Source organism: Neoarius graeffei, chromosome 3 (genome assembly GCF_027579695.1).
Source record: "Neoarius graeffei isolate fNeoGra1 chromosome 3, fNeoGra1.pri, whole genome shotgun sequence".
Taxonomy (NCBI): Eukaryota; Metazoa; Chordata; class Actinopteri; order Siluriformes; family Ariidae; genus Neoarius; species Neoarius graeffei.
In genome coordinates, this window is record NC_083571.1 from 70407768 (window position 1) to 70424058 (window position 16291).

Genomic DNA, 16291 nt, shown 5'->3' on the forward strand with positions numbered 1-16291 from the left:
CCTGTTTTATTTAAAGAACAGGGATCTATCAAAGTCTGATCTTCACAACACACGTTTGTGGAAGTGAATCATGGCACGAACAAAGGAGATTTCTGAGGACCTCAGAAAAAGCGTTGTTGATGCTTATCAGACTGGAAAAGGTTATAAAACCATCTCTAAAGAGTTTGGACTCCACCAATCCACAGTCAGACAGATTGTGTAGAAATGGAGGAAATTCAAGACCATTGTTACCCTCCCCAGGAGTGGTCGACCAACAAAGATCACTCCAAGAGCAAGGCGTGTAATAGTCAGCGAGGTCACAAAAGACCCCAGCGTAAATTGTAAGCAACTGAAGGCCTCTCTCACACTGGCTAATGTTAATGTTCATGAGTCCATCATCAGGAGAACACTGAACAACAATGGTGTGCATGGCAGGGTTGTAAGGAGAAAGCCACTGCTCTCCAAAAAGAACATTGCTGCTCATCTGCAGTTTGCTAAAGATCACATGGACAAGCCAGAAGGCTATTGGAAAAAGGTTTTGTGGATGATGAGACCAAAATAGAATTTTTTGGTTTAAATGAAAAGCATTATGTCAACCAACAAAGATCACTCCAAGAGCAAGGCGTGTAATAGTCAGCGAGGTCACAAAAGACCCCAGCATAAATTGTAAGCAACTGAAGGCCTCTCTCACACTGGCTAATGTTAATGTTCATGAGTCCATCATCAGGAGAACACTGAACAACAATGGTGTGCATGGCAGGGTTGTAAGGAGAAAGCCACTGCTCTCCAAAAAGAACATTGCTGCTCATCTGCAGTTTGCTAAAGATCATGTGGACAAGCCAGAAGGCTATTGGAAAAAGGTTTTGTGGACGATGAGACCAAAATAGAATTTTTTGGTTTAAATGAAAAGCATTATGTTTGGAGAAAGGAAAACGGCGCATTCCAGCATAAGAATCTTATCCCATCTGTGAAACATGGTGGCAGTAGTATCATGGTTTGGGCCTGTTTTGCTGCATCTGGGCCAGGACGGCTTGCCATCATTGATGGAACAATGAATTTTGAATTATACCAGCAAATTCTAAAGGAAAATGTCAGGACATCTGTCCATGAACTGAATCTCAAAAGATGGTGGGTCATGCAGTAAGACAACGACCCTAAGCACACAAATCGTTCTACCAAAGAATGGTTAAAGGAGAATAAAGTTAATGTTTTAGAATGGCCAAGTCAAAGTCCTGACCTTAATCCAATCGAAATGTTGTGGAAGGACCTGAAGCAAGTAGTTCATGTGATGAAACCCACCAACATCCCAGAGTTGAAGCTGTTCTGTACGGAGGAATGGGCTAAAATTCCTCCAAGCCAGTGTGCAGGACTGATCAACAGTTACCAGAAATGTTTAGTTGCAGTTATTTCTGCACAAGGGGGTCACACCAGATACTGAAAGCAAAGGTTCACATACTTTTGCCACTCACTGATATGTAATATTGGATCATTTTCCTCAATAAATAAATGACCAAGTACAATATTTTTGTCTCATTTGTTTAACTGGGTTCTCTTGATCTACTTTTAGGCCTTGTGTGAAAATCTAAAGATGCTTTAGGTCATATTTATGCAGAAATCTAGAAAATTCTAAAGGGTTCACAAACTTTCAAGCACCACTGTATGAGAAATCTCGACATATGCACATTGCTAAAGAGAGATAATACCAGAGATCAACAAGGTGTGAAGAAAAACAAGAAGCTTTTCAAATTTCTTCAGTCTGTGGTGTGATTATACGTTAATACAGAGCAAGTAAATAATTGCAAAAGCATTACAAAATGCACAGTGAAAAGTATTTATGATCACTGGAAGTTTTTGCTTTATATAAAATTACTAAAACATGGCAACATCAGATGTTCAAACCCATAATAGTATCATTTTCTTCTAAATTTATCTTTGATTTCAGTGGGGTTTTTTTTCAAATATTGTTTTTATTTTTAGCTTTTGTAGAAATATGATTACAACATTAGGATAATAAACTCAAAATGATGAGTAAACACAAGTCAACAAACTAAAACAAATCATAATTCCAGTCATCCACAACTGAAACATCCATTGTAAATTAAGTACAGAGATTATAACTACACTGATTTTGTTTTTTTTGTTTTTCATTTTCCTTTATGACTCATTATTGGTTTGTATGTTCTACTAGATTTGTTGAGTTCAGTTTCCAATAATGAACGTGTCACTTAGATTTCATTATCAATAATTCTGTAAATCAGGTTTGATTACCATGAACATGTTGAGGGCGATGAAGCCCAAATAATTTCCAAGGTAAGCCTAAGCATGTATATATTTATTTCATAATTATAAATTTTTCACAGGGCGGCATGGTGGTGTAGTGGTTAGTGCTGTCGCCTCACAGCAAGAAGGTCCGGGTTCGAGCCCCATGGCCGGCGAGGGCCTTTCTGTGCGGAGTTTGCATGTTCTCCCCGTGTCCGCGTGGGTTTCCTCTGGGTGCTCCGGTTTCCCCCACAGTCCAAAGACATGCATGTTAGGTTAACTGGTGACTCTAAATTGACCGTAGGTGTGAGTGTGAATGGTTGTCTGTGTCTATGTGTCAGCCCTGTGATGACCTGGTGACTTGTCCAGGGTGTACCCCGACTTTCGCCCGTAGTGTAGCTGGGATAGGCTCCAGCTTGCCTGTGACCCTGTAGAACAGGATAAAGCGGCTAGAGATAATGAGATGAGAGACATTTTTCACCTCTATAGCACCACTCAAAAGTTTGTACACCCCTACTCATTCATAAAGTAGGTTTTTCTCTAATGTGACTATTCTCTACATTGTAGAACAAAAGTGAAGACATAAAAAATATGAAATAACATCTGGAACATATCTGGAATTATGTGGTAAACAAAAAAAAGTGTTTAAAAGAACAAAATGTTTGATATTTTAGATTCTTTAAAGTATCCAGCGTTTACCTTGATGACGCTTTGCACACTGTTGGCATTATTTTAATCAGCTTCGTGAGGTATAGTCACCTGGAATGCTTTTCAGTGAACAGCTGTGCATCGACAAGTTTCAAACCTTCTTAATGTGTTTGAGATCAAACAGCAAATAGTAAATAATAAACATTCAAACAATAAAATAGCCCTATTTGACACCACAACTGCAGTAATCCATGTTATGAACCAAACTAAGTGAAGAGAAACAACATCCATCATTAATTTAAGACATGAAATGACTTTTAATTCATAAAAATAAAGAAATAACACTGAATTAGATAGAAGGTGTGTCCAGACTTTAGACTGGTTCTGCATGTTTGGTGATGAGTTCCTTTCTTGAGTAACAGTGCTGCTTGCTCAACTGTCTGGATAAAGTATAAATAGAGAGAAAGAAGCTGGAGACTGAGCTGAGAGAAGCAGAAGGTAAGTACAGTAACTTCCAGTGGTAGTGTCAAGAGTTAAGGTTAGTTGAATCAAATCCAAATATTGATGCTTGAATTTATACAAGGGTGAGTCAAATAAAAACCTTAAAATGACAGGAATTAGAATTGAATCTTTTTTTTTTATTTTTCTAGAGGAATCCAGATGTTAGATACTGAAACACTTGCACACATTTTAATATACTGCAAAATAATACACTTATCTGACACCTATTTGCAATAATCAATGCAAAATTATGTATCAGGATTTTCTTTGACTTGCCCTCACATGATGGCTGTAACTTGTGATTTTCCCAGCAGAAATGGGCATCCTCATTCTGGTGGCATTATTGTTTGTTGGAGCAATTGCTCATGTGAGTCGAATATTTTGTTGTTTTTCTTAAGTAAAAAAAAATTACAATTAATAAGTTGTTCTGGACCATTATCTCATATCTAAAATGGCTGTATGTGAGTTATATTTCGTTTGGCTATTTTGAGAAAATGGGCATAAAAGAAACAAGTGGTTGTCAGTGTGAAATAATTAAAGTCAGATACATACTGTACCATGAAAATAAATTTCTGACCTTTTTTACTGTACTTCTTCATATCTACAGCCAGAAAATGGCTGGCATCAAGGTCACCAAGGTCCTGGACCAGTGGGAGGAGGATTTTGGCCAATGGGAGGAGGTCCTGGACCAGTGGAAGGAGGATCTGAGCCAATGGGAGGGGTTCGTAAGCCAATAAGAGAAGGATCTGAACAGGATATTGGACAGGATTATGGATCTGTGAGGCCTTTAGATTATGCTGCACATAGAGGAGGACCACGCAGAGGAGGACCAGGTTGGGGAGGACCACGCAGAGGAGGACCAGGCTGGGGAGGACCACACAGAGGAGGACCATTCAGTGTAAACTAATGAATTAATTGTCTCAGTAATTCAATAGGAAACGTACCAGATTAATTCAGTCCCTGGTCGTATTTATACAGATCATAATGTGGACATTTACACTAAATAGACTTATATTATAGCAAATGACAAATATATAGAAATTGGCCAAATTGATTTATGTCCTATTAGGGCATTATTATAAATCAAACATAAGATTATCCAGCATGAATGAATGAATGAATGAATGAAGCCTTTATTGTCACGTAGTCACAAGTACTAGTGAAATTAGCTGTCAACCCGTCCGTACATATACATACATACAATTGACATGGGGGAATAGACAGGACAGGAAGACAGGGATGAAAAATACAGAGTAACATGAGGGAAGGGGAGGAGAAAAAAAGCAACCCCCACACTATGCTCCTACGGGGAGTGTGGGAACATTAAAAAAAACACCTCAGCACATAAGCACAGAATAACACAATACAACACGAAAACTCGAGACTCAAGGAGAAGGGGTGAGGGAGGGGGCGATCATGGGAGGGGGGAAAGGGGGGACAGGGGTGGGGGGAGGGGCAGAGGTATAGGTAACCCAGCACAACCAAGCAGTTCGGTCCTGCGCCTGACAACGGCGCTTACCCACTTGTCACACTGGGGGGTAAAAATGTTTGTCAAGGGCAGATTCACACTAGGAATGATTTCCTTGAACCACTCCTGAGAGTGATCATCCCCCTCCCCTGCTGGCCGGCACTCATAAGGTCCTGAGTGTGCTTATATTTCAAAGATCTTATCCGGTGTGATATACAATGTACCCAGGGCAACCTGGAGCAGTTGGGTGCCTTGCTCAAGGGCACTTCAGCCGTTCCCGTCAGTCTAGGGACTCAAACCAGTGACCTTTTGGTCCCAAAGCTGTTTCTCTAACCTTTAGGCCATGGATTCTCCATGGCCATGGCTGCATCCTCACAATACAGCTTTACTCACTGACTACAATTTGTTGTCATCAGGTGAGAACTTGACCTGTTATTAACTCAAACATTCTCCAGTGAACTGAAAAGTATACGCTATAGCATTCAGGTTCCATGAGGTGGGTGATCACCTCTTCCAAGCAGGCCAAGTGAACGACACATGAGCGAGGTACGCAGTGATCACCAGTGTTGTAGTCGAGTCACTAAACCTCGAGTCTGAGTCCAGTCTCGAGTCCCCAGTGTTCAAGTCCGAGTCAAGTCCAAGTCGTTAAAAAAAATTTGAGTCGAGTCCACTATTGATCCAAGTCGAGTCCGAGTCGAGTCCAACACTCCAACCGCACCAGAACGGTGGCTGTTGTAGTGCCATTAACATTAGCTTGTTCCTGAACATGATGTATGAACAGGTGAATGTGCATTCTCTTTGTCAGGGAGTGTGAAGTATTCTGTCAGAGATGGTTGGGAGACGGATGTAAGTGCAGAAGGCGTGTTTATTAATACAAGTGAAGACAGGTAAACAGTCCAGGGCTGGGTTTCCCGAAAGCCTCTTAAGGTCAAGTGTTTCTTTAATATATTTAACATATATTAATATATTTAAAATAATTAACAGAGAGTTAATTATTAAACATACAAAAAACATTATGAGTATATTTCAATATGGTCTGGAAACATGTATGGCTATCATCATGTCACACTGATTTCGCTACATTTTCATCAAATTTAACTCCATAAGGCCAGTGATTATCTAATTTACTGTCATAAATGAGACAAATTTCTGCACCTCTAACATTGTGCATGTGTGAGAGAGAGAGAGAGAGAGAGAGAGAGAGAGAGAGAGAGAGAATGTGCGCGAGAGAGATTTTGATCTGTGTGTACCTAAGGATATATATATATATATATATATATATATATATATATATATATATGGCGGCACGGTGGTGTAGTGGTTAGCGCTGTTGCCTCACAGCAAGAAGGTCCGGGTTCGAGCCCCGTGGCCGGCGAGGGCCTTTCTGTGCGGAGTTTGCATGTTCTCCCCGTGTCCGCGTGGGTTTCCTCCGGGTGCTCCGGTTTCCCCCACAGTCCAAAGACATGCAGGTTAGGTTAACTGGTGACTCTAAATTGACCGTAGGTGTGAGTGTGAGTGTGAATGGTTGTCTGTGTCTATGTGTCAGCCCTGTGATGACCTGGCGACTTGTCCAGGGTGTACCCCGCCTTTCGCCCGTAGTCAGCTGGGATAGGCTCCAGCTTGCCTGCGACCCTGTAGAAGGATAAAGCGGCTAGAGATAATGAGATGAGATGAGATATATATATATATATATATATATATACACACAGTGTGTGTGTATGTGTGTGTGTGTTTATATACATCTCCGCGCGCGCACATATAAAGGAGAACATTGCCAACTTGACCCATTAAAATAATCCTGAGTGTATGTTTGAGTAACAGTGAAATGAGCAGGAAGGGGAACACATTTACTTAGTTATTTACTTTATTATTTGCTCATTCTTTTGTGTGAGCTTTTATTCACTTATTAAAAAAAACGCTTGGAAAAAAAAAAAAAATATATATATATATATATATATATATATATATATATATATCCCAAAAATGTAAAATACTTTCAATTATTAATTACCACATTATATATGTAATGCTTAATGACAGCACAATATTTAACCCCGCCGACAGTAGTCGGAGGGGTTATTATTTTCACCTGCGTCAGTCTGTGTGTGTGTGTATCTGTCTGTCTGTGTGTCTGCAAGATATCTCAAGAACCAATGGATCGATTTGGACCAAATTTTGTACATGTGTTGCCAATCACCCAGGAAGGAAACCATTAAATTTTGGAGGTCAAAGGTCAAGGTCATGGCAGAACTTCAAAATTTTCACCCAATGTATTTTAATAGGGAAAAGGCGGGGTTTGCACTCGTTAGAGTGTCCCTGTCTAGTTTATTTAACATATTTTAAACTCACTGTCACTTGCCATTGTTTGTTGGTAAAAACAAATGCCATGCGACCTCCTGGACTGGATTTAGCAGCTACTCAGGCCTATATCGGGGACGTGCATTGCAAAGAAGCTCTTCGTAATGTTGCTATTAAGACTCCTTCTGATAAGTGAGTTCGGAAAAACCGCGTACAGAGACAACGTCCTTTGCTGAAGAGAGTCTCTCAACTGTCTCTTTAGCCCTAAAGGGCACTGGTATTGGGAAACCTACCGCAGAACAGCAGGCAAAATCGTAAAACAATGAAACAGGCAATAAGTCGAGTGAGGCACAAACAGGTTATCATAGACTCGGCAGAATCAAAGCCGAAAAACAGGAAACCAGGGATCAGGACCACAAACAAGGAAATAAGGCTCGATAGCATGTTAGCAACGCAGCTCAATACTTCACAAAGTAAGTGTGTTTTCACAGTCTTTATTTAGGCGTGCTGATTGAGTCTTAATCCTGCGCAGGTGCGAGTCGTTTGTGGCGCGCGCTGTCTGGAGCGCACCCCAGATGCACGCGCCAAGGTGCGCAGGTGTCACACTCTTACACAAAATTAGTATAAAAATTAACAGGGGTGTAGCTGGGGGGGGGCCTGGGGTGCCCATGACCCCCCCCCCCCCCTTTGTCGGACCATACATTTTTTCAATAGCCGCATAAGAATATTAGAAAAGTGCACACTGTAATTTGTCTAACATTTTTTTTTAACTAGATTGTCACCTCAGCCTCATTAGGGTTTCTATAACCTTGTATGGACTTCCTGTGGTTTGGCGGTGAAAACCCAGTTCTGCGCAAGCGCAACACGCTCGCACTAGAAAACGTGGTAAAGCTGCCAGTGTAGCTGCAGTCTTTTTAGTTGCGAATTATGAATATTTCCTCTTGTGTTAATAACTCGCCATGTCAAAACAAGCGAAACTTTCCTCCTTCTTTTGACATGAAGAGAGGTAAACAATTTATTATATATTTTTTTTCCATCAAAGTTGCATTTTGTGGCTTCGAAGCTAAATTTTAGCGTGCCGTTTCTAAAACACAACATCAAGAAAACATGGAAGAAACAGCAATAATGGAAGAGCCATTTTCTAAGCTACCTAAAACTAGCAATAGTAATTATTTTTTGTTACATAATGTACTCAGGCTGCCAGTCAGTGTGTGACCCCCCCCCCCCCCTTGAAAAATCCTCGCTACGCCCCTGATTAATGTCGATATAAATAGCCTATCTTATGCCAGATTATTATGGCATGTTACAAAAAATAAAGAAAAAATCAGAGTCCTCGTCTCCTATTTCCGAATCCAAATTAAGTTAATGCACGAGTCCAAGTCCGAGTCATCAGTGCTCGAGTCCAAGTCAAGTCACGAGTCTTTAAAATTAGGATTCGAGTCCGAGTCCTGGATTCAAGTACTACAAGCCTGATGATCACACTAGTAAACGAACCGGACTCTGGGGGTCAAGCATGCTGAGGTGTGGTACTGATCACTGAGTGTGAGTACAGACTTATTTTATTCCACTGGCAGATTAAAATAAAAAAATGATCTGCCAGTGGAATAAAAATATTTCAACCTTGAAATAAGTAAAAATGTGCACAAATAAGTTTAACAGATGAATAATTTTATAATGCAAATTACCAGGTCATTTTAACTATGTTAAAGCTGGTCATTCAGTCTCTTTATCTTCAACATTTTATTGACAGAACATTTGCGCAGTTGCAAAAATTCAATAAAATGTCAGCATGAAATTAAAATCTGATGAAGAAAAGAAATGTAAAAACGATATTTTTTGTTATAATAACCCTAACAACAGTAGTATTACTGTGTTTCATTCACCAGTAAACTCTTCTTTTCCCCAGAATATTTCACTGTACTCCTGTTTACTCTTTTATTTATTCACCCACAACATTTGAATTCTGTTTCAGCCCAACACTCAGTTCATCCCACTTTTCAAGGTGAGATGTTCATGAAACGTCACAAGAATATATTATTGTTTATATTATATTATGCAGTTATAATAATTATTTATTTATCTGTATTAATTATTCTTATTTGTCTTCATATATAGACAGACAATATAACACTCCAGGTGATTATTACTACCACATACATACATACATACATACATACATACATACATATAATTTCTTTAATTTCATATTTTATATAAATATAAATTTATCAATATATTATTTATTTTATATATCTTACAAAACTTCTTTTTTTATTTTTTAGGGTCTCAATCTCACTCTGCCCCTGAAAGAGGTCATCAATGTATATTTCACTTTAAAGACAAAAAAAATCAACTTTTAACTCGACATCAAGAGAAATTCTTCATATTTGTGAATTTTTTTTTCCACAGGGGGAAAATATTTTCATCTTACCAACAGTATGCACTTTTGTTTTATTTCTTTATAAAGCCATATGTATTAAAAATAATATAGTTTTACTTGTATTATGACTGAATTATTGTTTTTAATTGAATTCTTAGATCCAGGGACGGCCACAGGTAGCTAACATCTTCCAATTTCACACTGATATTATTATTATTATTATTATTATTATTATTATGTAAACATAAATAAAACATGAGGTCTTGTTGTTTTACAGATGTATAGGAGTGCTCCTCAGGAACAGTTTGCAGTATTGAGCCTCATTTCTGTTTTTTATTCACTTTATATTCACACTTCACTCAAAGGTCTGAACTAATTAATAAAGTTCTGTTTATTTTTATAGTCTGGATGGAGGTATGGTGCTCAGGTAACACACACACAGACACATACACACACACACACACACTGATCGTTTTTACTAATTCATGTGAAAATACTTCGTTGTTTCTCAGAATTGCTTTTTTAAACACAATGCTATTATCATTAATAAAGTCGTGTCCCTCCTGTATTCAGCCGTATGTGAAGATCATCTACAACCCCAATGCTACGGTAATTCAAATCTAAATTCATCTTGTCTTTTGTGCATTTCTGTCGTTGTGAATGAAAAACAAACAGCTTTTCTTTTCTAACAGCAAAAGATCTCATTTGAATATGGAGTTATGCAATTTGTAAGTAATTATTTGACCAATAAATATTAAACTTTATAATACATCCCTTATTTTTCTGAATCTTGACCTGTTTTTCTTCTTCATGTCCATCTTCAATACACAGCTTCCATGGTTCCTGAAGGTCAGTGTGTCTAATGTTTCACTTACAGTTATATATCGACAGTACCTTTCTGTTTGTGTGAGATGCTATTTATTTATTTAGGCTGAAGTGGAGACTAATGATGTTACAGCAGTCTAGGATGAAAGACATGTCTTTACAGGTACCACCTTTTTTCTATCTATTGATCTGCCTGCCTATTTACTCAGTTGTTTGTTTGTTTGTTTGTTTGTTTGTTTGTTTGGTTGGTTGGTTGGTTGGTTGGTTGGTTGGTTGCATTCTGTTTGGTTGGTTCTTTATCTATTAAATCATCTGATTGCCTTTGTATTTGTTTGTTTGTGTTTGTTTATTTTCACTTTTATCTTTCTAATGATCTATTATTTGCACTGTTCACAGGAAAACAGACACCCAGAGATCATCAGTCACTACAGCATGAACAACTTTAACAACGCTAACAACTTTAACAACTTTGGGATCATGGATGAATTTTATTTTGGTGTTCTTTGCTGAGTGAAGTGTGACTGGTGTAGATGTGTGTACAGGTGTAATGGACGTCTTTATTCATGAAAAATGTCTAAAAATGATTGATTTTTATCTTTCAATAAAGACATCAGCATCCACACTGCTCTATGAGGATATTTTTCTGTTTATTTCATCAAAAACAAAAGATCATGACTAAAAGCCTTGTCACAAAATGGACGTACAGGTACCGTACAGGTACTTTACCTCATCATGGTATCATACAGGTACATTACCTCCTCACAGTACCGTACAGGTACGTTACCTCCTTACAGTACTATACAGGTACATTACTCCTCATATTACCATACCGGTACAGGTACATTACTCCTCATGGGGTCATACAGGGACATTACCTCCTCACGTGATCATAAAGGTACATTACCTCCTCTCGGTACCTTACAGGTACATCACTCCTCATGGGGTCACACAGGTATGTAGTAAATCCCTGATGTGGGTGGAATACAGAAGCACAGCAGGTGGGAACTGAAGTTCTTACAAACTTTTATCATGTGTCTAGCTTTTCAGCTGACTCACTCCCACACACGCACACACACATGCACTCTGGTCAGGAGCATCCCTATTCTCTGCTCTCCCCCTCCTTTTATGCTCTGTGCCTGTAATAAACACACACACGCACCCACATTAATTGACAGCAGATGGAATGACTTAGCCACTTACCTTCCCTGACCCCGACCTCCATTCACAAACTGCTGCTTGGCCACGCCCCCACTGCCACATGGTACGTTACCTCCTCACGGTACCGTACAGGTACATTACTCCTGGCACAGTACAGTCCTCACAGGGTCATACAGGGATATTACCTCCTCACAGTACTGTACAGGTATATTAGTCCTCACAGTACCATACAGGTACATTACCTCCTCACAGGGTCATACATGTACATTACCTCCTCACGGTATGGTACATGTACATTACCTCCTCATGGTACCGTACAGGTACATTAAATCCTCATGGGGTCATACAGGTACATTACCTCCTCACAGTACTGTACAGGTACATTACCTCCTCACAGGGTCATACAGGTACATTACCTCCTCACAGTACCATACAGGTACGTACATTACCTCCTCATGGGCTCATCCAGATACATCATCTCCTCAGTATCCTACAGGTACATTACCTTCTCACAAGGTCATATAGGTACATTACTCTTCACAGGGTCATACCGGTCCATGACCTCCTCACAGTACTATTCCGGTACATTATCCCCTCACGGGGTCATCCAGGTACATTACCTCCTCACAGGGTCATACATGTACATTACCTCCTCACGGTACGGAACATGTACATTACCTCCTCACGGTACCGTACAGGTACATTACCTCCTCACAGGGTCATACATGTACATTACCTACTCACAGTAACATACAGGTAAAATACCTGCTCACTTTACCGTACAGGTACATTGCCTCCTCACGGTAACATACAGGTACATTACCTCCTTATGGTACCTTACAGGTACATTACCTCCTCACTTGCTCATACATGTACATTACCTCCTTATGGTAACGTACAGGTACATTAAATCCTCATGGGGTCATACAGGTACATTACCTCCTCACGGTACTGTACAGGTGCATTACCTCCTCACAGGGTCATACAGGTACATTACCTCCTCACAGTACCATACAGGTACGTACATTACTTCCTCATGGGCTCATCCAGATACATCATCTCCTCACAGTACCCTACAGGTACATTACCTTCTCACAGGGTCATACAGGTACATTACTCTTCACGGGGTCATACCGGTACATGACCTCCTCACAGTACTATTCAGGTACATTATCCCCTCATGGGGTCATCCAGGTACATCATCTCCTCACAGTACCCTACAGGTACATTACCTTCTCACAGGGTCATACAGGTACATTACCTCCTAACAGTACTGCACAGGTACATTACCTCCTCATGGTACCATACAGGTATATTACCTCCTCACGGGGTCATACAGGTACATTATCTCCTCACAGTACCGTGCAGGTACATTACTTCCTCACAGTACCATACAGGTATATTATCTCCTCATGGTACCATACAGGTACATTATCTCCTCATGGTACCATACAGGTACATTACCTCCTCATGTTTCCATACAGGTATATTATCTCATCATGGGGTCATACATGTACCTTACCTCCTCACAGTACCGTACAGGTACATTACTTTCTCATGGGGTCATCCAGCTACATTACCTCCTCACAGTACCGTACAGATATATTACCTCCTTTCAGGGACATACAGGTTCATTACCTCCTCACGGTACCATATATGTACATTACCTCCTTACAGGGTCATACATGTGCATTACCTCCTCACAGGGTCATACAAGTACATTGCATTCTCACAGTACTGTACAGGTACATTACTCCTCATAGGTTCATACAGGTACATTACTTCTTCACGGTACTTTGCATCTACTCATGGAATAGTACAGGTACATCACCCTTCATGGTACCATACAGGTACATTACCTCCTCACGGTCCCTTACAGGAACATTACTCTTCATGGGGTCATCCAGCTACATTAGCTCCTCACAGTACTGTACAGATATATTATCTCCTTTTGGGATCATACAGGTCCATTACCTCCTCAAGGTACCATATATGTACATTAGCACCTTACAGGGTCATACATGTGCATTACCTCCTCATGGGGTCATACAGGTACATTACATTCTCACAGTACTGTACTGGTACATTACTCCTCACGGTACCATGCAGGTACATTACTCCTCATGGGTTACCTCCTCACAGTACCGTACAGGTACATTACTTTCTCATGGGGTCATCCAGCTACATTACCTCCTCACAGTACTGTACAGATATATTACCTCCTTTCGGGGACATACAGGTCCATTACCTCGTCACGGTACCATATATGTACATTACCTCCTTACAGGGTCATACATGTGCATTACCTCCTCACAGGGTCATACAAGTACATTGCATCCTCACAGTACTGTACAGGTACATTACTCCTCATAGGTTCATACAGGTACATTACTTCTTCACGGTACTTTGCATCTACTCATGGAAGGGTACAGGTACATCACTCTTCATGGTACCATACAGGTACATTACCTCCTCACGGTCCCTTACAGGAACATTACTCTTCATGGGGTCATCCAGCTACATTAGCTCCTCACAGTACTGTACAGATATATTATCTCCTTTTGGGATCATACAGGTCCATTACCTCCTCAAGGTACCATATATGTACATTAGCACCTTACAGGGTCATACATGTGCATTACCTCCTCATGGGGTCATACAGGTACATTACATTCTCACAGTACTGTACTGGTACATTACTCCTCACGGTACCATGCAGGTACATTACTCCTCATGGGTTCATACAGGTACATTGCTTCTTCATGGGACTGTGCATGTACATTACTCCTCATGGAAGGATGCAGGTACATTACTCCTCATGGTACCATACAGGTACATTACCTCCTCACGGTCCCTTACAGGTACATTACTCTTCATGGGGTCATACCAGTATATTACCTCCTCACAGTACTATTCAGGTACATTACTTCCTCACAGTACCTTACAGGTACATTACCTCCTCATGGGTTCATACAGGTACATTACTTCTTCACAGTACTGTGCATGTACATGACTCCTCATGGAAGGGTGCGGGTACATTACTCCTCATGGTACCGTACAGGTACATTGCCTACTCACGGTCCCTGACAGGTACATTACTCTTCACGGGGTCATACCAGTACATTACCTCCTCACAGTACTATTCAGGTACATTACCTCCTCACAGTACCATACAGGTACATTACCTCCTCATGGGGTCATCCAGCTACATTACCTCCTCACAGTACTGTACAGGTACATTACCTTCTCACAGGGTCATATAGGCACAATCCCTCCTAACGGTACTATACAGGTACATTACTTCTTCATGGTACTGTGCATGTACATTACCTCCTCATGGAAGGGTGCAGGTACATTACTCTTCATGGTACCATACAGGTACATTACCTCCTCACGGTCCCTTACAGGTACATTACTCTTCATGGGGTCATACCGGTATATTACCTCCTCACAGTACTATTCAGGTACATTACCTCCTCACAGTACCTTACAGGTATATTACCTCCTCAGGGTACTGTACAATTACATTACCTCTTCATGGGTTCATATAGGTACATTACTTCTTCATGGTACTGTGCATATACAGTGGGGTAAAAAAGTATTTAGTCAGTCACCAATTGTGCAAGTTCTCCCACTTAAAAAGATGAGAGAGGCCTGTAATTTTCATCATAGGTATACCTCAACTATGAGAGACAAATAGAGAAAAAAAATCCAGAAAATCACATTGTCTGATTTTTAAAGAATTTATTTGCAAATTATGGTGGAAAATAAGTATTTGGTCAATAACAAAAGTTCATCTCAATACTTTGTTAAATACCCTTTGTTGGCAATGACAGAGGTCAAACGTTTTCTGTAAGTCTTCATAAGGTTTTCACACACTGTTGCTGGTATTTTGGCCCATTCCTCCATGCAGATCTCCTCTAGAGCAATGATGTTTTGGAGCTGTCGCTGGGCAACATGGACTTTCAACTCCCTCCAAAGATTTTCTGTGGGGTTGAGATCTGGAGATTGGCTAGGCCACTCCAGGACCTTGAAATGCTTCTTACGAAGCCACTCCTTCGTTGCCCAGGCGGTGTGTTTGGGATTATTGTCATGCTGAAAGACCCAGCCATGTTTCATCTTCAATGCCCTTGCTGATGGAAGGAGGTTTTCACTCAAAATCTCATGATACATGGCCCCATTCATTCATTCCTTTACACGGATCAGTTGTCCTGGTCCCTTTGCAGAAAAACAGCCACAAAGCATGATGTTTACACCCCCATGCTTCACAGTAGGTATGGTGTTCTTTGGATGCAACTCAGCATTCTTTCTCCTCCAAACACAACAAGTTGAGTTTTTACCAAAAAGTTCTATTTTGGTTTCATCTGACCATATGACATTCTCCCAATCCTCTTCTGGATCATCCAAATGCTCTCTAGCAAACTTCAGACGGGCCTATGTCTTCCATTTTCTAATAATTGCTCCCACAGTTGATTTCTTCACACCAAGCTGCTTACCTATTGCAGATTCAGTCTTCCCAGCCTGCTGCAGGTCTACAATTTTGTTTCTGGTGTCCTTTGACAGCTCTTTGGTCTTGGCCATAGTGGAGTTTGGAGTGTGACTGTTTGAGGTTGTGGACAGGTGTCTTTTATACTAATAACAAGTTCAAATAGGTGCCATTAATACAGGTAATGAGTGGAGGACAGAGGAGCCTCTTAAAGAAGAAGTTACGGGTCTGTGAGAGCCAGAAATCTTGCTTGTTTGCAGATGACCAAATAACTGTGGGTGGTAAAAGA

The 16291-nt window shown here is 40.3% G+C and overlaps 1 protein-coding gene across 1 annotated transcript; it reads left to right on the forward strand.

The window, feature by feature from the left end:
• The first annotated feature begins 3701 nt into the window (after positions 1 to 3701).
• Positions 3702 to 10980, forward strand: LOC132882877 (uncharacterized). Its single transcript, XM_060915982.1, has 14 exons — positions 3702 to 3754; positions 3995 to 4285; positions 9126 to 9155; positions 9269 to 9289; positions 9436 to 9465; positions 9563 to 9589; positions 9692 to 9709; positions 9811 to 9843; positions 9937 to 9960; positions 10107 to 10142; positions 10226 to 10261; positions 10365 to 10382; positions 10464 to 10521; positions 10755 to 10980. The coding sequence occupies exons 1-13, from the start codon at positions 3704 to 3706 to the stop codon at positions 10497 to 10499; spliced, it is 651 nt and encodes a 216-aa protein (XP_060771965.1). The 5' UTR covers positions 3702 to 3703; the 3' UTR covers positions 10500 to 10521; positions 10755 to 10980.
• The last annotated feature ends 5311 nt before the right edge of the window (positions 10981 to 16291 follow it).

What these genes read in the sequence shown, in the direction of transcription:
- LOC132882877 (XM_060915982.1), top strand. Translation starts at nt 3,704, where the DNA reads ATGGGCATCCTCATTCTGGTGGCATTATTGTTTGTTGGAGCAATTGCT. An exon ending in CAGACAATATAACACTCCAG is followed by an intron (nt 9,290 to 9,435) that starts GTGATTATTACT and finishes TTTATTTTTTAG; the next exon opens with GGTCTCAATCTCACTCTGCC. An exon ending in TCACTCTGCCCCTGAAAGAG is followed by an intron (nt 9,466 to 9,562) that starts GTCATCAATGTA and finishes TTTTTTCCACAG; the next exon opens with GGGGAAAATATTTTCATCTT.